The sequence below is a fragment of the Hemitrygon akajei genome, chromosome 5, assembly GCF_048418815.1.
Source record: "Hemitrygon akajei chromosome 5, sHemAka1.3, whole genome shotgun sequence".
NCBI classification, from domain to species: domain Eukaryota; kingdom Metazoa; phylum Chordata; class Chondrichthyes; order Myliobatiformes; family Dasyatidae; genus Hemitrygon; species Hemitrygon akajei.
In genome coordinates this window covers 182,517,111-182,538,357 of record NC_133128.1, presented here as the reverse complement: position 1 = coordinate 182,538,357, position 21,247 = coordinate 182,517,111, and the positions used below count along the sequence as shown (strand labels likewise).

Genomic DNA, 21,247 nt, shown 5'->3' with positions numbered 1-21,247 from the left:
TGTGGTGGATGGTCATATCAGCAGCTGGTGCATATCACAAGTCCTGGTTATGAGACCATTGATGCCTGGCAGACAATCTCTGAAGAATATTGATAATGGCTGCGGTCACCCATCTTGTAAAGACACTGCCCAGAAAAAGGCAATGGCAAATCACTTTGTAGGAAAATTTGCCAAGGACAGTCATGGTCGTGGAAAGACCGTGATCGCCTACATTGCACAACATGGCACATAATGACTGAACAAATTATCTGCTGAACCTGCATGCCAACCATTTGTGTTTCATCAGGACACTTCTCACCATAACATATAGTCCCACTTAACTTAAATAATAATTTTTTTCCATTCAAGCAGTGAATGCCTCAAAAAGGTGGTTTCCGTCATTAAGGTCTCCCACCACCCAGAATATGCCCTCATCTCATTGCTACCATCAGGAAGGATGTACAGAAGACTGAATGGACATTGAAACTATGTACACTACTTCACTACTTTTTTTATTTCTGTTTTTGCACTAGTTATTTAATTTAACTATTTGATATATTTACCGCAATTGACAGCGCTTTCCCATATTATCCATGTATCGTAATGTACTGCTGCTGCAAAGTTCACAACATACTGTATGCTGGTGATAGTAAATTTGATCCTTATTCTGAATTTTCCCCATCCTTTGCAAAGTTATTGTGTTCCTCATAATTCCCTGACCCAGCCTCTTTTGTATAATCTGCAAATTTTGTTACAGCAATCTTGGCCTCTTCATCCATCTGCACTAGTTACTGATTGACATTCTGGAAGTATTCCATTTACCTCATCTCCCTGTTTTCATAATTCCTTTATTGTGGCACTCATAATTGGAGACTATTCTTTCCTTGACAAAAATCAACCAATAACTCACTCACATCACACTTTTCAAGAAGAGCAGTAGGGAAAAGTTTGGCAATTACAGACCCCATGGACTAACATCAATAGTGAGGAAGCTATTGGAAAAACTTCTGAGGAGCAGTATAAATGACTAGTTGGAAAGGCGGTGATAACCAGCGCTGCTCTGAAAAGGGCAATTCCTGACTGACCAAACCGATTGAATTTTTGAAGAGGTAGCCAGGTATGTTAGCAACAACAATTCAGTAGGTATGCTTTACACAGACTAGCAATATCTTTGACAAGGCCCCACATGGGAGACTAGCCTGAAAGGTAAGGATGCAATCAAGAAGAATCACTGCTTTGTCCCTTGCTATTTGTAGCACAGGTGAATGATTTGGATGGGGGTACAATACTGTTTCAAATGGTATAGTCTCAGTTTTAGATGGTATAGCCTCTACAGAGTTCTGATCTCAACATCATTGAGGCCGTCTGAGATTACCTAGAGAGACAGAAGCAAGTGAGACAGCCAAAATCTACAGAAGAACTGTGGCAAGTTCTCCAAGATGCTTGGAACAACCTACCAGCTGATTCTCTTATAAAAGTGCACATCAGTGTACCTAAGAGAATTGATGCAGTTTTAAAGGTAAAGGGTGGTCGCACCAAATATTGATTTAATTTAGTTTGTTTACAGTTTAGTACACTTCATAGTAATTATTTGATATTTATAAACTTTTCATGTCATTATTTTGAAAGCATCTTTGTTTTACAGATTTTTTTTTACATGCGCCTAAGATTTTTGCATAGTACTGTGTCAGGAACAATTAGTAAATTCACAGATCAGTGGAGTTGCTGATGCCATGGAGTATAGGGTTGACCTTCACGTACGAATATATGAGTTGAGAAATGGAAGATGAGTTTTAACCCTGAGAAATGTGAATTGGTGCATTTTGGGAGTACAAATGAATCTAGGTTATAGACATGAATGGTAAGGTCCTAGGGAGTATTGCGGAACAGAGGTAGCATGGTATGCAAGCCCACATAAACTTGAAAGTGGCAACAAAGGCAGAGGATGTGTTTAAGGAGGCATATGGGATGCCGGCCTTCATTTGTACAGGCACTGAATACAAGATCAGGGAGAGTACCTTCCATCTATATTAATAACACTGGGCAGCCCTCAGCTGCAGTACTGTACACAGTTTTGGTCACCACCATGTAGGGAGGATGTGATAATGCTGGAGAGGGAGTGAACTGAATTCTCACCAGGATGTTACCTGGCGTCAAGTGTTTTAGCTGACAGGTGAAACTGGGACTCTAGGTCTGTTTTCCCCAGATTGCAGCAGTACTCTCTCCACCCTGTCCCCCTCCCCCCAACATCAAAGGTGAATAAAGCTAGAGGACTCAGAATTAGGGCAGGACGGTAAGGCTTTAGAGAGAAATGATGGGAGAGCATTTCTTTACCCAAAGAGTGTTGAATATTTGAAATGCTCTGCCAGAGAGAGTGGTGAGAATGTGAATTACTAAGAGCATTTAAGAGGTCTTTTGATGAACATTTGAATTCCCTAACCATGGAAGGCCATATGCCACATGGGATTAATATGGATGGGTATCCACGGATCAGCATGAATCTGCTGGGCTGAATGGCCTGTTCCCTTGTTATATGCCCCTATGAATCTATTACACTTCAGTGGCCTCTAGACATCAGCTGTCTGTTCAGTTTTCTATACATTGAAAGTCACTAAGCTAACCTTCAGCCATATCCACAATAAAAGACAGAAACTTATTTATTAAGTAAAGAGTTAGTTATTACATCAATTTGCTGTACTGCTCCATGTTAAGTTATTCAGATAAATTACTTAGGGAACAACGTGATTCCTCATTTCAAATCACAATCATAGTTTAGTAAATTTGCCAAATAAAGTTTACATTTCTAAGATCATTACTGAAGTCTTATTCTCATGGTCAGGCACAAATATGTCTTAATACATTCTACAAAGCACAAACAGGTCACTCAGCAGTGTAATATTATGCTTTAATATATAACCCTAAATTTAGAACATCAGACAGATGTAAAAATGCCACAGTGATGGGAAATAATAATTGGATCAGTATCAGAATTTAATTTATTAATATATATATATATATCAAACTTGATGCTTTGCAGCAGCAGTATAATGCAAAGATAAAAAATTACTATAAGTTACCAAAATATGTATAAAGAGCAAGAAAAGGAACAGTGAGGTAGTGGCCATGGGTTTCATTGACCATTTAGAAATCTCATGGCATAGAGGTAAAAGCTGTTCTTGAATAGTTGGTGCGATTTAGGCTCCTGTACCTCCTCCCTGATGGCAGAGGGGAAGAAGCTGTTCCTGAATCGTAGAGTGTGTGCCTTCAGGCTCCTGTACCTCCTCCCTGATGGCAGTAACAAGAAGAGGGCACGCCACAGATGCCAAGGGTCTTTAGTGGTGTATGGTGCCTCCTTGAGGTACCACCTCTTGAAGCTGTCTTCAGTATTGGGGAGAGTTGTGGCTGTGATGGAGATGGCTGAATAGATTGCCATCCGCAGCTTCTTGCGATCCTGTGTACCAGACTACGATGCAACCTGTCAAAATGCTCCGCAGCGTACACCTGTAGAAATTTATAAGAGCTTTGAAAGTATCAAATGCACATTGAGACTTGCGTAAAAGTTGCCAGTGAGCATGATCTAGAATTCAAATGTAAGAACATACAGGAAGAAAAACAAATATTGGTATCCATAGCATACAGCATTCATAGAAGTAGAATTGTCCTTATATTCTGAAGAGATGTTTGGTGAGCTCTGATACTCATTGAACTATTCTGGAGAATTATTCTGAACTCAAACCAATTTTGGTGAACTCTTTGAGGACCACAACCTTGTCGTAGGGTTTGGGGGCTTGCGTGCCTCAGTGAGCCAGAGAGCCATGTCGGCTGGGGTCAGGGCTTTATGCTTAGCTGCTTGGTAGGATCTCACATGCCAAACAGGGCAAGGGGTAGAGGCCAGGCTAAGAGTGGCCCACTGGTTATCCAGGTCTGGGGGTTCAGCTCAGGGCTAACGATTCGTTTGGTTGTGGAACGAGCAATGAAGACTCCTTCTATATCAATGTGTGACTGTATAGACAGAGAGAGATGGAGAACCTTCATTGCTGCCCTAAATGCTGGTGGCATAACAGGCAGTAAGTAGATAAGATTGAAGAGCAATGAATGAGAATATTTGCGGAGGGAGAAAAATTGAGAAAGCAGCGTCTTTTCTGGGTGATCAAAGTGACCTGGGATTCGAGATTATTTGGTTGACAGAGCAGTTAAAGCAGTTAACTTGTAAAAACTTGAATAAATAGATGAACACCAATCCATCCCATAATCAAGAAATGGCTGACAGTTTTGTTCACTCAAATAATCTGGGATATGAGAATTCTTACTCTTGATTCCTGTACGTGTCCAACCCAATTCATTACTTGATGGGATAACACTAGATAGACAAACATCAGGATACTGTTCCAGGAAGATTTAAGCAATATTCCCAGTGTACAGACAGTAGCCTTATTTTTCTTAATTCTAAGAACTCTTCATTTGGGTAAATTATCCATTCCAAAGTGTACCAACTAAGATCCTGCAAGGAGAGGTTAATGTTCTGTATTTTTAAAACATGGTACACGTTTAAACACAGATTCTGCAGATGCTGGGAATCTTGAGCAACACAAGCAAAATGCTGGAGGAACTCAGTGAGCCAGGCAGCACCTGTGGAAACCGTCCACGTTTTGGGGCGGAGACCCTTTATCATATCCACTGTTTATTCCCCTCCAGAGCCGCCGCCTGACTTGTTGACTTCTTCCAGCATTTAATTTTGTAATGGTAAAAGTTAACTGCGTTTATTAGAGAGAAAAAATATATATAACAAATCTATGAAGTATGTACAGTTTGTTAGGAATAAGATTGATTTGCATACTTGGGAAAGGTGAAAATGATATTCTATTGATTTAAATCAACGGGAACAGATAGAATCAGTCCTTTCTGACGCAGTATGCCGATTTGTGCTAACATTACGCACAATTTAACGATAACTACAGAATAATTGCTTTAGAAAGCAGATTAATGCCCAAGATAAATGCTACATCCACATGATGGGCCCCGCACGACAATAGCATAGAAAGCACCATTCAGATTTTGGCTATTTACAAAGTTTTTTTGTTACTTGGTTGCCACTCTTCGCGGCTCAGTTTCTTTGTGTTGCAGGGGAATGCTTTAGATGATGAAAACAGAACCAGTAAAATGTTGCGGGTAGTAATCTTCCTGGTGCATTTTCAAGGGATTTAATCTCCATGTTGAGAACACCTACTTCTGTATTGCGATATACAGCTATGAATATAATCATCACGGTCATTATGAACTGTCCTAATTTAGCATGGAATTCACTATCAGATATTGGGGCATGAGGGTTTTAAATAGTGTAATCGGAGAAGTTAGCTGGCCATGTTCTGCAGATTTACTGACTAGAGTATAGAAACAGTTGTAATTCAAATCCCGTATTTCATGACATTAATATATACCACAAGCAACATTTGAAATATTACAGCTTAGCCTATATTGCATGAATTTGAATTCGTCAGGTCGACTTCAGATTTCCCGTTACAAAGACCTAGAAACGTTAGCTAACGGCAAAGAATTAAATTAAAACCTTCAAAGGATGAAACACTGGTTGCCTGATAAAACTGACAGAAATGAGGATCGGCAATTCTCTGATGAGACGTCGCCTGTCGCAGTTTCATTTTTTTTTACAGATGTGCGAGTGTTAATTTTGCATTTAGTTGCTACGAAAAAAACATTCCTTTCAGCGCCAAAATTTCGAATCCATCTAACGCCAGCCTGTTAAATTTGTTTAATATTGTCCACACGATAGAATCAAATCATTTGAAGACTTGAGCAACCACAAAGTGGAAATAATGAAATATCAAGTTGAATAGTCAACTATTGACACTTGACTATATTGACTGTGACTACTCGAAGATTCGAATTATATAAATCACTATAGGAAAGTTATTTGAACAAAATGAGCAGTTTTTCTTGTCTATTTATTATGTACCAATTTTATAGCAATGTTTCTCAGTACTTATACAGTACATCGAAAAGATTTTCGTTTCGAAGTGTGTCTCCTATTCAAAGTATACACCTTGCCTGGATTCGCTGATGTATTTTACCCATACATCCTCAAATATTTGTGAATGTAGTGCGCTCGAAGCACGGGAATACCACACAGAGCGCAATTAGTTTTAAAATTGCTCATTCTTTTAAAAGTAATTCAACTTCGTATGGAACTGACTTGCGAAAACGTACATAAATATCCGATATATCGTAGATGCGCCTCATTTGTAGGGTAACTTGAGTATCGTACCTGATATCACTTAGACTTATATTAAGGACTTTAATGAGCTCAACAAAATACGTGTTAAATGACGTTCCATCCAGATGCGTTCTTAATATCCCGCTCCCGTTGCATATTTGCATCATATGTTTGGTTTTATTTCGGTGGTGGTGGTGTGGTGGGGGGTACTCTAAATTGCTGCACTTCACAATCAGTTTTTATTTTTAAAAAATGCCAAAAAAGGTCACAGCGTATTTTGAGTGGTTCTTGACCAGTCTAAAGAGAAATGATTGATTCAAAAATTCCAGAAGGTGCCCCTAAACTAATGGTGCAGTATTTTAATGATTCGTCGATCATAAATCATAAACTATTTCTAGCTGTCGCTTTCTGGGAAGAGATGCAGTAACACCTTACCCTCAAATGTAAACAAAAAAAAATCAAGCAGCAGTTTTTCAAATACAGGTATGCACACAATGATTCAAATATGGACATTAATCGCTTATTAATTTACACAAATATTTGCACGCTGGTTTGCAGGGATACCTGTAAGTTTTTTGAGACTTTACAATTCTTAGAACACTGCATGTGTTTTCTATTGTCGGTATAATGATATCCAGCCACATTATAAATACACGTACTATTAGTTTGTTCAATATTTATCTGCGTTGATATATTTGAAAATTCAAAAGAAGCGCTGCGGGCGATACTACTATAGGGAAACCAGATTAACTTTTTAAAAATATATTCCTGCAAAAATGGCGTTAATTCGAACACTAGCTAGACATTTCAATTTGCTCGACTTACACAATTATTATTTTACTCTGAGTAATCATGTATTATAACCATTCGGTGTAAACGGGAATTTAAATTCCAGTTCCAAAAATGAAAGGCTGCAGCTGTCCTTAGTAAAAGACTGCGAGAAACTTGTAAATCATAGTAATGTAACGAATGAGCATTTTGATATACAATTATAGGATTTATTATTGATTTAAATACCAAAACGAGCAATGAAAACATTTAACAGACAAAATAATTGGTATAAATGTTGAATTAGTTTCCCCAAAAGAATTGAAATATTAAAATTATTTTCAAGCACCTCAGCACCGTTTACAGATTTGCATGCTTTATATCGCAACAAGCTGCGAATATAATTGCTATAAACTGCGTTGGATTTGTGCCACTTAAAATAATTCAGCAAGTAAAACGTTATAACTAAATGGATTCCTGGTACAAGGTGAAATCTGGTGTATGCCGGACGTTTACAGTCTTAAACTACATAGTGGATTACATGAAGCATGTAAACGCCATAGTATCGTTATAACTAATATCTCAATCTTGAATTAAAGGAAAGTACCTTTACTTCTAAACACACAAATTTCTCTCCTTCCCGGCTATTTATTATTAAAACAGGCGAGATTTAAAACTATCAGAACCGTCGACCAAAAGGCACATTTCAGATTCTGCAAACATGCAATACGAAATCAAACCTCGCCGCAAAAAAAAAGTGAAGGAATAAATTATTTCCAAGTCTACACGGATTCCATTCGTTTTATTAGTTTACTTTACACATGAATGTATACAAACTGGCAAAAAAAAACAGGATCTGTGACATTCACTTCACAGACGGAACAGAATGAAAGTGTATCCATATACAAGCACAATAATATCTTTACAGAATAGACAAAATTTACATATCAGCCCTGAAAAGCGTCATAGAATCACACGCCCCCTCCTATCTCAACCCCAAACCCCATTGCAAACAGATCATAATATACTCCTCGGAGGATCTGTCACTGAACGACGTGGCAACTTCAGGAATTAAAACTCTAGAATCCTACGTTTCTACAAAACGAATGCATTAAAACCTATTCTATAATCTGAGCCGTCTGAGAACAAATAACGCAAAACTCTACCATTTAAAATATTCTGTACATGTGATTTATATAGAACCGCTTTAACACCAACGATAAATGTTGGCCACATAGGAATTGAATCGAAGTTTCCTGTACAGACATGATTTACATACCCAAATTTCAATTGAATTACGAAGTGGCGGGGAGGGGGAGGTCTGTATAGATGAACACACGGATTTTAAACTTCACTCATAATTATTTATCACATTTAAACACTGACGGGGTTTACAAAACACCAGTCTGTGCATCCGAGCCCGGGATTACCACCGTAAACAGGCATCATCACCACAACCAGAGAGGAAAGGGGCGTCTTTGTGCAGCAAACTGAAAACTCGCGTTTGGCACCAGCCGTTCGCTGATCAAAGAGATGGGAGCTGGTGTGGGTTTTTTTTTTGGCACTTCCTCGGAGAGGCGAGAGAGTTGAGGGGCGGGTGGGTCCTTCCCGCCCCGGCCAGCCCGGAGGGAGGCCTTTAGGCGTGAGAGTAGAAGCCGTAAAAGGCCATCTCCTTGGCGCAGTTCTTCTCGCAGTCTCTCGGGGTCAGCGCCTCGCTCTTGAGGGGAGACGAGCTCTCGGGGGCAGCGGTCGGGGCCGGGGCTGGGGCGGGCGGCGGTGGCGGCGGCGCGTCTGCCGAAATGCGCCTCCTCTTAGCCTGCTCGTAAATGCCCGAATCCCCGGAGTCGATGGACTTGATGGAAGACTGCGTCTCGATCCAGGCGGCGTCGGGCAGATCCTTAGCTTTAGTGTCCTCGGCCCCGGCCGCTAGGGGCGAGCGATCCGCGCCGGGCCCTGCGCCCGGGCCCAGGCCCTCGGCGGCGGCCGCCGCAGCCGCCGCCGCCGCCGCCTCTTCCAGGTAGGAGTTAGTCGAGGCGCCACGGCCCCAGGGCAGCACCGAGCTCGACTTGCACGAGTACTGCGGGCTGCGAGCACCCCAGCCCGATGGGTCGGGGTAGTAGCCGAGGGGTCGGGTGCCAGCCTGCAATGGCAGAGCCTTCACCCCTACCCCGTACGACAGGATGGCGTTGCCGGCGAAGTCGGTATCGTAGGCGGAGAAGTCGAGGCGGTTGTTAGCAGGCTGCTGCAGCGGGGTGACGAACCAGCGCTGAGGCGAGGGTGCGGCGGGTTCTTCGGCTTGCTGCGGGGAAAGCAGCCCGTTGCTGTGGGGGACGCTGCGCTCGCCACCCCCGGGCCCGCCGTGGTGGAAGCGGGCCTTGGCGTAGTTGTTGACGAACTGCTCCTGCAGGAAGGACTGGGTGACGGCGTAGCGGGTGCCCGGCACGATCTGGGAGCGCGGCGAGTCGCTCGGGGACGGGGTGAGCCGATCCACCTCGCAGCCCGTGTAGATCCTAGGGGAAAGGGGAGATGGGGGAGGGTGGAAAGAGAGAATGTTGAGTTCTTGTTTTGCTGGTGCTACCTCTAAACCAACTCAACTAATCTCGCAAAGGATTTGGCTTTCCTTGTTGCCCAAATCAGCAACTAAGCACCCCATGTTGATTGGGGGGTGGGGGGTGCACCTTGTAAAATATTTAGAGGTAGATGCGAGTCGGCCTTACGCATTCCTGGACTATTATTGCTTATTGGCATTGAAGGTACCCCGCGCAAATACAAAACAGATTGCATCTTTTTAGCTTAAGTATTAGACGTATTCAACGTTATCCAAAATAAGTTCGTAAAAATAAAATGCAAATCACTTCCAAAAAAAACCAATAGTAACCGCTGACCCTGACATTGAGAGCAGCGGCAGACAACAAAATAAATTCAGCAGTTTTAAATTAACAAACTTACGTGTCATAGTTATCTCTGAATCCTTTGGCAAAAGGATTGTGGTCTATTTTCAACTGTGTGATCTGTTTAAAATATAAAAAATATTACATTTATATTAAGACACTAGTGACACCAGTTTCTTAGGAACCAAACTATGAGCAGATAACGTAAGGTATTTGTGTAAATTGCGTAAAAGTCATTTTTATAGATTCGTGGGATACAGATATACAATACAGGCTTTGTTCCGGGTGAGATTTTATTCCCCGACTCAAACGATGACATCTTTGTAAGTGTAAGAAGTGGAAAACTGGGTAGGTCTGATTTCCAGAATTGTTTTTGTCTTTACAATAACTCATCCCTGTTCAACATTAAGTACAGTTTAACGTTCGGCGTTTGAGTTAAAAACACTTAAAACAGAGGGAACAGACTAAAATGGCTTTTAATTGTATACGTTTATTTTTTTTTCTCCTGAAAAGAACTATTGAGCTTTAAATTCTATACTCTGCATTCCCAGTTATCTCCTTACATCTGTATTTTGATATGCTGTAACTGCTATAAACTGCGTTTCTGGAAAGGTGAATGTTTGAACCCTGCCGGGCTGGTTAGAATCCTCCGCTCCGTCCTCATTGACTTCAACTACGTGTAGTCTTGGCTGGTATTTATGTAAAGACTGCAGAACCACCATCTGTCGGTAAAACAACAGGCAACTGCATTACTTTCATTTCTTTAAAACCAATGGCCAGTTCACTTACTCGATATTTTAGCTGCTAAACAATATTTAGTCAAAATAGCACTACTTCCCGCGGGTTCAAATCTCATCTAATAAATGCTGAAATTAACTTTAAAATAAATCTTATTACAGAGAGAACAACGAAGTTGCATAAAATAAATCCGTTACCTGACCGTTATTGTTTGATGCACCCTTGTTATTGGTCAGCTTTAATTTTCCAAAGGAAATCTCTTGTCTCATCCAGTGAGCACCGGTGTTTGGTGAATCTGGGTGCATATAGATCCTATTGCCTATAAAAGATTGAGAGAAACAGCCGAATAATAGAAGGCCCCTCTAATAAAAGAATAATAAATATAACAAAACAGTAAATATATAACACGTAGCATGCCTGATTGAGACTTGGGGAACAAAAGACAACTCTGTGAAGGAGTTACCAAAATAGTTCGAGTGCACAATTAAGTTGTTCCAATTGCCGAACCAAAACTAAAACAGATTATTGGAAAAACCTGCCTTGTACATTGGTATCCGCTTTTCCGCAAGGTACCCATTTTCCTCCTTGAAATCGCCAGTGATTGGGATCGGCTAGAATTATGTCAACAAATATGTTGTAATGTGCAGTCGGATCTAAACCAGAGATGTTAAAACTCAAAAATGGAAACATCCGCCTGAAATAGAAGGATCGAGATGGAATCAAAAGAAATAAATCAGAAAGACATTAAAAATTTAAAATATAGATGTGTTTAAGCTTGTTTATGTCAGGGCACATAGTATCAACTCACTGCATTTGACGTAGCCTTGATTCCTAAAATGTTAATACATACAGATGCTTTTCCAAGAAGTGAAAGAGATGCTAGAATAAAACCCTTTCACCGTTGTTAGAATTGCAAGTTTCTTTGCAAAAATGCATTCAAAGGCTAGGTATACAACTCTTGGAAAAGAAAATAAATTTTTAAGTACTAGCAGCTGGGGACTCTTGTTCAGACTATCGGCAAATACATTACATGTACATAAATATTTCACAATTTCTGTCAAAAATATCTGGCCTCTTGAAGTTCCATTTACCATTGCTTCTATTTCAAATTAATAAAAGTGATCATGTCTGTAAAAATGATTTAATTCTCGCAACTAAAATAAGTTAGCGTCCTGTCCGACGTGATTTAAATACTGGTGACTTTGGCAAGAAATAAAAGGTCCACTTACCTGCCTTGCTTGGTGATGATCATTTCCGTTTGATGCCTGTGGAATTTAAGCCACAACGGCCTATTACATAAATACACCTGGGCTTTGCCGGGAACCAGTCCTGGTTGACCAGAAGAGAATTGATAGAAAGGTCCTCCCTGGTAGCTGTGTCCGTACTGTTGAGGATAAGGGTAACCAGTGCCCGGATAGCCTTGGGGAGAAGAATTGGACAGAATGCTATTGTAGGCTCCATTAGTGATTACAGGATGGTGAGCCATGTACCTGCTCGGACTGCTAATGGAAAAAGCAGGATGTGTTGGTCCATGCTGGCCAGTATAAGGAAACATAGCACTGGGAGCAGCAGCCGGTTGCTGTGGTTGGCTCGATTGTGACAGGATATATCTGTCTGCCGCTGATCCATCGAAATTATGACGAATTTCAGAGACCCCGTCCAAAACAGGAGAGAGCTTGCTTCTCTGGACGTCCCCCGACGCGTCCTTGGAGTCAGGAAAATTGTCTGCCTCTGATTGATTCGTCATCCCCCTGGTAATTTTTTTCAGAGGTGAACTTCTTTCGAGGTTATCACTGGCCGAGATGATGGGATCGTGCAGAGCAAGCTCACTGTTGGGATAAGTGCTGTTCACATTCAGAAATTTCTTAGAGAGCATTATAGATGAAGATAAGCAGTGCTCCAACTGCATAGCTTTACAAGCAAGCACTTCACCCTATAGAAACCCTCAGCAACAGCTAAAACCCAACCCGCTTGAAAGCAATTCTTTAAGCACTCTCACAAAGGGCTTGTACTCGATTTTTCTCCCAAAAGCGATTGGCCAATTGACAGTTTGCAGTAGTAACGAAGGACTCACTTTTGATCTCCCCGGTTGCACAACTAATGAAACGGCTCTTGCTATTGGTTAACAGCTGACAGTAATTTAATTAGACAGACATTAATTAGGATAATCACCTGAGTCCTAATGGCAATGATGGCAAATTGCAAGATGATCTCATTTCAGAGACAGTTTGCGTGTCACTAACAAGGAACTATTCCCCGTTTTTTTGGACAGAGTGGAGTAAATTGTAAAGGACGAGGATCCACTTAAACTGTTTTGGAGTTTGATTTTACGCATTCTCATTGCCTCATCATTAGTATATCTAAAGCGAAACAGACCAGCTGAAGGATAAAAAAAAAGTATTTTACTAAATGAAGACAATTATCCCATGCCACTTACTTGGTGTGGTACTCTTGCAAATCAGAATTGTTCGTCATGTTTGCTCTGTACAGAATACTTTTGAACTGCGATAACAGTTTTTGACTTCCTTTATACATGTCGCATAAGCCAATGTTCAGGACCTGCATGAAGCGCTTTAAGGTCTATGGGGCATCTTCTCTGACAACTTTTTACTAAATCGATGTATTTATGAATCGCAAAAAAAAAATCTTAAGGTCGCGCAGCGATTATGCGGGTTTCTAAATCATTTTGGAAAGAAGTTATTAAAAGTTACGGAAGAATCGCGATTTAAAAATAACACAAATGAATCACGGTTTTCAATAAATGAGAAACTATGAAAATGCAAAGTTGTGAAAGAGTACGTAAAGGTGAAAATCTAAAATATCACAGCGACATTCGATTGCTTTCCCTTCCAACGTCCGGTAAAGTGCAGGGAGAAGTACTGCGTGCTCACGATGGCGATTTTAAGTTGCGTTTTACTCCTCTCTAGCAGTTTAGAAAACGTTGCTCAAACAGATCCGAATAATTCTTGTGTATAGTGATGTTATCAATAGAAACGCGTAGATAAATACGCATTGCGTATCTTGTTAGTTACATACGAACCTGTAGGCGAAGGTGCTTTAAGTATGCTTCATGCATTGTCAAGCATTACATTACTGTACTTCATTTACGTTCAATACAAAGTATTATTGATGGTTTTAAATACTACCCTTTAATTCACATACCAAATTTCTTATTTTAAATCACTTTAAATCAATTTTTTGGAATTTTAACTATGCAAAAGATTATTTGTCTCTGATCTTTTCGCCCAAGTTAAAGTGAACGCAATCGACTGAATAACTTAATTTTTTGCTTTACTAAATATTATTTAAATGTTGCATTCTTTTTTATCATTTTGTGCAAGTGAAAACCTTATAGTCGGTGAAAATGGTCTTTTAATAATTGTTCGTCGTGGGAAAAAACAGAATTCCCCCGTGATGCTCGAGTTTGAAAAGGGCCAATTATTTTTCCTGTATGAAAGTGTCCGTGATAAGGTGAACAGTGACAGTTTTTATCACTTAAAACTTCAGAACTAAAATGGTATTTGAAATTACCTTTCAGCTGCACCAGCTCCACAATGAGCGTTATGTTACTACTAAATGTAGTACGTTTAAGTACTCAACATTATTTTTTTTAACTATAAAAATCAAAACCTGTCGGTATTTTTTTTTAAACTGAGGGTGATTAAAAAGTAACTAAACAGTCGATGTAGTATGGAATTCAGAATCCTTTGCCAATACACTCGACGACCCATTCTCGAAAAAGGAAAGCAATCTTAATTCCCGCGGCCCATGAATATCAGAGTTGAAATTGTCGTTTCGGGATCTTCGTCGCCATCCCTCAGCATTTCAGACTAAATAGAATTAATCACCAGCGCATCGGAATGAAATAATAAAACCTTTTGTCAATTATTATTTGCCTTTAAAATGCTTATATTGAAATTTGAGTGATTAAACCACAACGATTTACCGATTTAAGTTGAGGTACAGCAGTTTGTGAATTACAAGCAGAATTTGCTGTTTTGACTACATAGTTCAGAGAACTGATTATAAATAATTACTCGCGCACATTATAGTTCCTTTTGTGAGCTTTTTTTAAAATCGAAGTATTTTAATCATTGGTATAACTACCAATAAAAGCGATTGGAGGACGTGTCCACACACACGACTGGTACAGTAAGATTTTCTAGATATATAATGGAATTTCATCAGTATTGGAAATCACCCTATTGCATGAATATTCGTACCATTGTCTCCAGCCCATTTCGACACAGTACTGTTGCTGAGTTTCCTATCAGTACCGGGGGGAGGGAGGGGTAGTTGTAAATATCCACCAGTAGGAGAGTTGAAGGCAATACTTTTTCCTCAGAGAGGCTAACACACGCCCTCATATAAAACATATCTGCTTTATATTCAGATATTTTCAAAATCTTTTATTTTAAATACGAACTCCAAAATTAAACTTATGACGAATTTCAAATACAAGGCCTTAAGGATTTTCAGTGTTCAAAGCGCCGACGAGACACTCAAGTGCTCATTACATAATATGCAAAATTTCATTCTCACTGTGAGTGAATAATTTTACCACCGGCGCCAAAACCTTCAATAAACGCGGCGATATCCACTGCATCATATTATAAACAAGTTTATATCCTTTCCGTAGATGCATTTCAATTAGACTGCGATATTTGTTCTTGATTCCAATAAACTATATTTGTTAATATCTGAATAAGTGTTTAAAGTATGCAAGATACTGCAAATACCAATTGCGTCAGATGTGTAACTCGAATATACATTTAGATGGTTTTAGACTGTTTATTCCCGATAATGCAAATCCATCAACCCATTACAAGTGAATGATAGAAACATTTTTTATAATATTATCTGTGATGAGTATGGAGCATAGTAGTTTAAAACTGCCAGTCATTGCAAGTTATGGCTGGATTGTATCAAGGTTAATCAAAACATAACATCCTCAAAAAAATCTCGTGCACCTCTTATTCATGAATTAGTGGGTTAATGTACCTTAACGTTTTCTGTGCCAAGCAGTTGGTTGAGAAATGTCATTCTTCACATACGAGATTCTAGTTTGACCTTAGCATCTGCCATATTCACAGCTACGACCCTAGAGGTGTTAGACATGTGCTACCTCTGCAGCACTAAACAACTCTTAATAAACAAGGATGAGAACATCTAACTGATTTTATCTAGCCGAGATTTTTAAAATCCTGCAACATATCATGTTGAGATCTTCACAATAAATGATAAAACCATTTTTAAGGTAGCACAAATCTGTTTTATGTGACAATAGGAAGTCACATAACAAAGACAGATCCAACTTATTTTATTGACAGTCTGAGATCTAACAATAATATACAAAATGTGTGCAAATACCAAAATCAAACTTGGCTACTCGTTTAAACTTTAAAAAAAAGAAAAACAAACTGTATTTGTCCGGACAAATGATTGAAAAACAACAAAGGCATGTACTGCATGGTTGCTCTCAGCTCAGGATGTAATGATGTTGGAAGTCTCTTGTTTTTAAGTAGTCTTCAGCAGCCTCAGCATTACAGAAATTTGAAGAGAAACTGCACACTAAAAAAAACAGAATGCCTTAATATGTTATAATATTACAGTTCACTATTTAAATACAACTGTATCCAACATTGCTGCTAAGCACTGTACAATATTTGAAGTCATTACAACATCCACATGCTCTTCCAAATGGCGTTTTGGATCCTAAAAGACAAAAAAAAAGCGAGCTGTTAACAAAAAAAAATTTCCAAGCAAGGTAGTAACTTTGTAATAATGTCATTTTTTCCCCTAGATTATCACAAGCTGTAGACACAGTAACCAGACCATTATTATTTTTGTTTTCCACTAAGATGTTAGTCCAGTTTTGTACCATAGGGAAGTGTCTCACAGTTTTAACAACAGTAATTACAAAGGATTGAAAGAGATACTTTAACTGTAAAAATTATATTATAAAGGGAAATAGTTTGTAAACATTTTTAGTTTCCCCTGGTCTGAAATACATCTCAAACAGTAGTGCAGAGAAGGAATCCAGGTGGTAGTTCCCAGAAAAATAGATTAATTACAATTTAGAATTCAATGAAAGGAGACAGCTTTATTTTTCTTACCAGGAAAAAATGTTTTAGTGAGATTATGGAGCAATCAATTTTATCAACTTTCCGATCTCTCAATGACATTCAAAGTGTACAGAACTAAAATTCACACAGTAAGTTAATGAACAGCGGTAAGGTGTACACAACATTTTATTTTTTAAAAAATTGAAGAAGCATTTCTTAAAGTGTCTTTATGTAGAGTGCAATTTTTTTAAAAATTTAACTTTATTTTTAAAAAGATTATGACATGTTTATGTGATCCATATTCAGCCATTATGCTCCAGCTGTTCAATCACCAGAAACATATAATTTTTCATTTTAATTTATTTTACAGGCATGGCCAACATTTTAACACCAAACCTAAATTGTAATTTTCCAGAGTTCGAACAAATCTGTTGTTGTTCATATGCAGATACAGCCCCACTGAACATCTTACCGTGGATCAGATTCCTTGGCCCCAGAAGCTCAATCCACAGAGAATCCAGGTTTAAGTCCAGATGCTGAGGATCCATTAGACACCCCCATTTATCTGGTGTGGCAGCCCACTCCTCTTCAGGACTTTCACTCAACTTACCTTACCGAATCCACTCCATGCCTAACAGGTCTGCTCAGAAGAAGTCGCTTACCTTCCAATCCAGATGGGTCACTATAGGACTCTCAGGACTGACCAGACACAGCCACTGAGCTCAAAAATGTGGTAAGAAGATTGGGCTGCAGGTGAGACCGAAGTAGCATGGATTGAAAATTCCCCCCCCCCCCCCATATATGACTGCTAATGTCCACGCCACTGAGAACAAAGTAGTTGATGTAAGAGCAAGACTGGCTTAACCAAGGAGAACTGAGGGACTGATGTGTGCTATGTCTCACTGAAACATGTTGTACACCTGTTTCACCTGACTGTGCCATAAAACCTGGGGGCTTCTCAATTCACCGGAGCACATGGTATCCAGCTAAAGGTGGAGTAGTCTGTTTCTAAATCAACAGCTCATGGTGTGCGGATGTGACGGTCCTGGCAAGTTCCTGCTCACCAAGCTTGCAACACCTCACAATGAAATGTTACCCACACTACATGCCATGAGAGTTCACTTCAGCTATCCTGATACTAGTCTACATTCTACCCCTACCAAGGCAGGTGTGAAACATGCACTCAAAGAACTATAATCCTTAGTCAACAGCTTTGAAACAGGATATCCCGAGGCTCTTAATGCCATTGCAGGTGACTTCAACCTGGCCAACATCAAGTGCGAAATACGACCAGCGTGGCTCCTGTCCCGCCAGTGGTGCAAACACACTTGACTATTATATTTACAAGATAAGCATATTGGTGAGAATCCAGTGTGGCAGGAATGGAGTTTTTGATATGTGCCATTACCAGCCATTTAAAACACTTCATGTTGTTTGATGTCAGTGCCACTGGATGAAATGTTTAGTTTAGTTCTGAAAGTGTAGAGTTCTTTGGTACAGGGATGATGGTGGCTGATTTGAAGCATGTGGAGACAGCAACCTGGATGAGTGAAGTGTTGAAGATGCCCGTGAAGATGTCAGTGAGCTGGTGTGTACACACCCTGAGTATTTGGCCTGGGATGTTGACTCTCTGTAGAGTCCTTCTCACATATACTGCTGTTGTAGACGTTAGCTGTCACCTCAAAGGGAGGTGGCTTTTGTGACCTGTGTTGTGTTGTATGCCTTGACGCATGCGTAAAAGTTGTTTTATGCATCATTGAGCCTCAGGGAGGGAGGTGTCAGTGGTACAGTCATTTCTGGCACCCCTGTTTTCCCTTGCATAGTCAGAAATGCCCTCGATGCCCAGCCACATAAGCTGGGGATCATAATCAGCTAGTTGTTCCTGATTTTTTTGTGTGTGGGGGTCTTTACCCTCAATGCACAAGATGAGATTTCTCCTGTCTGCTCTGAGAGCTGTTCTGTCTCCAGACTTAAAGGCAGCAGCATCCCAGGCTTTTAGTACAAAGTGTACCTCTGCGTTCAGCCAGTGCTTCTTTCCTTGCCACATGATTCCAGCTCTGCATGCCTGCCTATCTCCAGTAACCTTTCACCACCTTGTAGAGCAAAATGTATCCATCTTTGTCTTAAAAATATTCAGAGTATACATATATTGCCCTTTGAGAAAATACTTCTCAACCTCAAAGGAAGAAAAATCTATCCTAAATGAGTGACATCTTATATTGAAAGAGTGATTCCTATTTCTAAATTTGTTCACAAAGAAGCATTCTCTCCACATCCACCTTGACAAGGCTCTGCAGGGTGTTATCTATTTAAATAAATCTGCCTCTTGCCCTATTAAATGTCAGTGAATGCAAGTCTCACATAATCCATCTTTGCTCATAAGACAATCTGCTCATTCTGAAACATTCCTGAGTTGCTTCCAGTGCTTTAACACTCTTCCTTAAATAAAGAGATCAATGTTGCACACAGATCTCTAGATGGTGCATAATTGAAGAACAACCCCTTTATTTGTACTACACTCAACAAGTCAGGCTTTATACGTGGAAAGAGAAACAAAGTGAAAATTTCAGGTCAAATACTCATGGTCATAATTAGGAATGATAAGAAAATAGGTTACTTTTGCAGAAAGGGTGGTGAAGGAATTGCGAACAAAACATGGGAATAAGACAAAAGTAATTCAGTTGAGAGGCTTATGGGGTCAGTTAGAGAGATATGAATTCATAAGCTTATGAAGGAACACAGAAGCTGTGAAATGAGGGTATTTACTCAGCTAGAACACAATGCAGATTGATAGGAAATCCGCAGCAGGAGACACAAGAGGTTGTAGATGCTGGAATCATAAGCAACAAACAATTTACTGGAAGAGCTCAGTAGGTCAAGCAGCATCTGTGGGAGTAAAGGAACTGCTGACATTTTGGTTGACGTAAGGTTTTAATCCAGAATGTTGAAAATTCCTTTCCTCTCAGAGATGCTGCTCAGTCTGCTGAGTTCTTCTGAGCATATTGTCTGGAAGTCCGTAGCAGGTCAGGCTATATTAATGAAGAAAGAAAAACTGGGCCAATATTACAGATGGATGACCAAAAACAGAAATGGTTCATGAAAGAAAGTTAAAGTTGTGAAAATTGATACTGAGTCTATAAGGCTGCAATGAAACCAGACAAATGAGAAGCTATTCTTCAAGCTTACAATGAATTTTGCAATAGCAGTGCTGAATGGAGAATGAAGTGTCAAGCAACAGGAAACTCAAACTTGCCCCTGCAAGCTGAATTCAGGAGCTCTGCAAAGTAATCATCTAATTTTGAATGTAGAACACACATGTACAGCACAGTATGAGCCCTTTAGTCCACCATGTTGTGGTTTGCATCTCCAATGTAGAAAAGACCACATTGTCAGCAATAAATGCAGTACATTAAATTTGAATAGGTCTTAGATTCAAGATCGTTTACTGTCATTCTTCAGTACACGAGTGTACAGGAGAACAAAATGATTATTACTCCGGATCTACTGCAGCATTAATAAAACACAATAAGCATGAAGAACATAATAAAAAAAACAAAAACACAATAAATATAAAAGCAATCTTATAAAACACAACATACAGCGGAGTGTGGATGTCTATACCGTACATCGATTAGCTTGTATACATAGACACTGTATTCACATAAAGTGACAGCATGTGCAGAAGTGGCTGATGAGTATGTAGTGGTGGGATGGGTTAATGGGCGAAGGTATTGACCAGCCTGATGGCTTGGTGGAAGTAACTGTTTTTGAGCCTAGTGGTCTTGGTGTGGATGCTCTTTCCTGATGGGAGTGGGACAAACAGTCCATGAGCAGGGTGGGTGAGATCCTTCTTGATATTGCTGGCCTTTTTCAGGCACCTTTCTGTAAATATGACCTTGACAGCAGGTGGGCTGGTTCCTATCCACTGCAGCAGTTTCTATACTACACAGTTTTGCAGTATGTTACGATGCTCTCAACTGCGCATCTGTAAAACGTGATTATTGATGAGCATAGTTCAGCTCTTTCCAGCCTCCTCTGATGCTTAATTTCTCAGAATTTAGGTTAAGGTTAAGTGTGGAGTAATGTCTCCACACTTGTTGACCTTACACACTGGCAGAAAGCAGCAGAATATATGATGTAAAACTTCTTTTTTCCTTTGCATTTCCAATTTTCTTCGGAACAGGGGTCATAGAATCAAGGAGCAATACAGTGTGGATACAGACCCTTCAGTCCTTGCCAACCACAGTGCCCACCCAGCTAGTCCCAATTCAGCCCATGTTCCTCCAAGCCCTTTCTTGGCACATAACTATACAAGTGCTTCTTAAATGACAGTATTGTACTTACCTCAAACATTTCTACTGGCAGCTCATTCAAATACTCACCACCCTCTGTGTGAAAATGTCCCCTTCAGATCTCTTTTAAATCTTTCCCTTCTCAACCTAAATCTGTGCCCCCCCCCCCCCCCCAAGCTGTAGACTTCCCTATCCTGGGGAAAGGACTGCTCCTTCTCACATTATCTCTGTGTTACATCATTTTAAACAATTCTCTGAGGTTACTCCTCATTCCCTCACATTCCA

General features: G+C 39.9%; 2 protein-coding genes across 2 annotated transcripts in view; both read right to left on the bottom strand.

Annotated features, from left to right (window-relative positions):
- Positions 1 to 7,746: 7,746 nt before the first annotated feature.
- Positions 7,747 to 12,933, bottom strand: tbr1b (T-box brain transcription factor 1b). Its single transcript, XM_073047394.1, has 6 exons — positions 11,835 to 12,933; positions 11,145 to 11,299; positions 10,803 to 10,924; positions 10,431 to 10,589; positions 9,926 to 9,987; positions 7,747 to 9,486 (listed from the first exon to the last, which is right to left on the bottom strand). The coding sequence occupies exons 1-6, from the start codon at positions 12,512 to 12,514 to the stop codon at positions 8,613 to 8,615; spliced, it is 2,052 nt and encodes a 683-aa protein (XP_072903495.1). The 5' UTR covers positions 12,515 to 12,933; the 3' UTR covers positions 7,747 to 8,612.
- A 2,439-nt stretch (positions 12,934 to 15,372) lies between these two features.
- Positions 15,373 to 21,247, bottom strand: part of psmd14 (proteasome 26S subunit, non-ATPase 14) — a 102,937-nt gene continuing 97,062 nt past the window's right edge. Inside the window, exon 11 of the mRNA XM_073047405.1 lies at positions 15,373 to 16,320. Coding sequence (XP_072903506.1) covers positions 16,222 to 16,320 — 99 coding nt within the window. The 3' untranslated portion in view covers positions 15,373 to 16,221. The remainder of the gene's footprint in view (positions 16,321 to 21,247) is intronic.

Coding starts and splice junctions, on each gene's coding strand:
- tbr1b (XM_073047394.1), bottom strand. CDS start 12,514: ATGCAGTTGGAGCACTGCTTATCTTCATCTATAATGCTCTCTAAGAAA. Junction 10,590..10,802: donor CATCAAACAATAACGGTCAG/GTAACGGATTTA, acceptor TTTTACCGACAG/ATGGTGGTTCTGCAGTCTTT. Junction 9,988..10,430: donor CAGCATATCAAAATACAGAT/GTAAGGAGATAA, acceptor TATTTTAAACAG/ATCACACAGTTGAAAATAGA.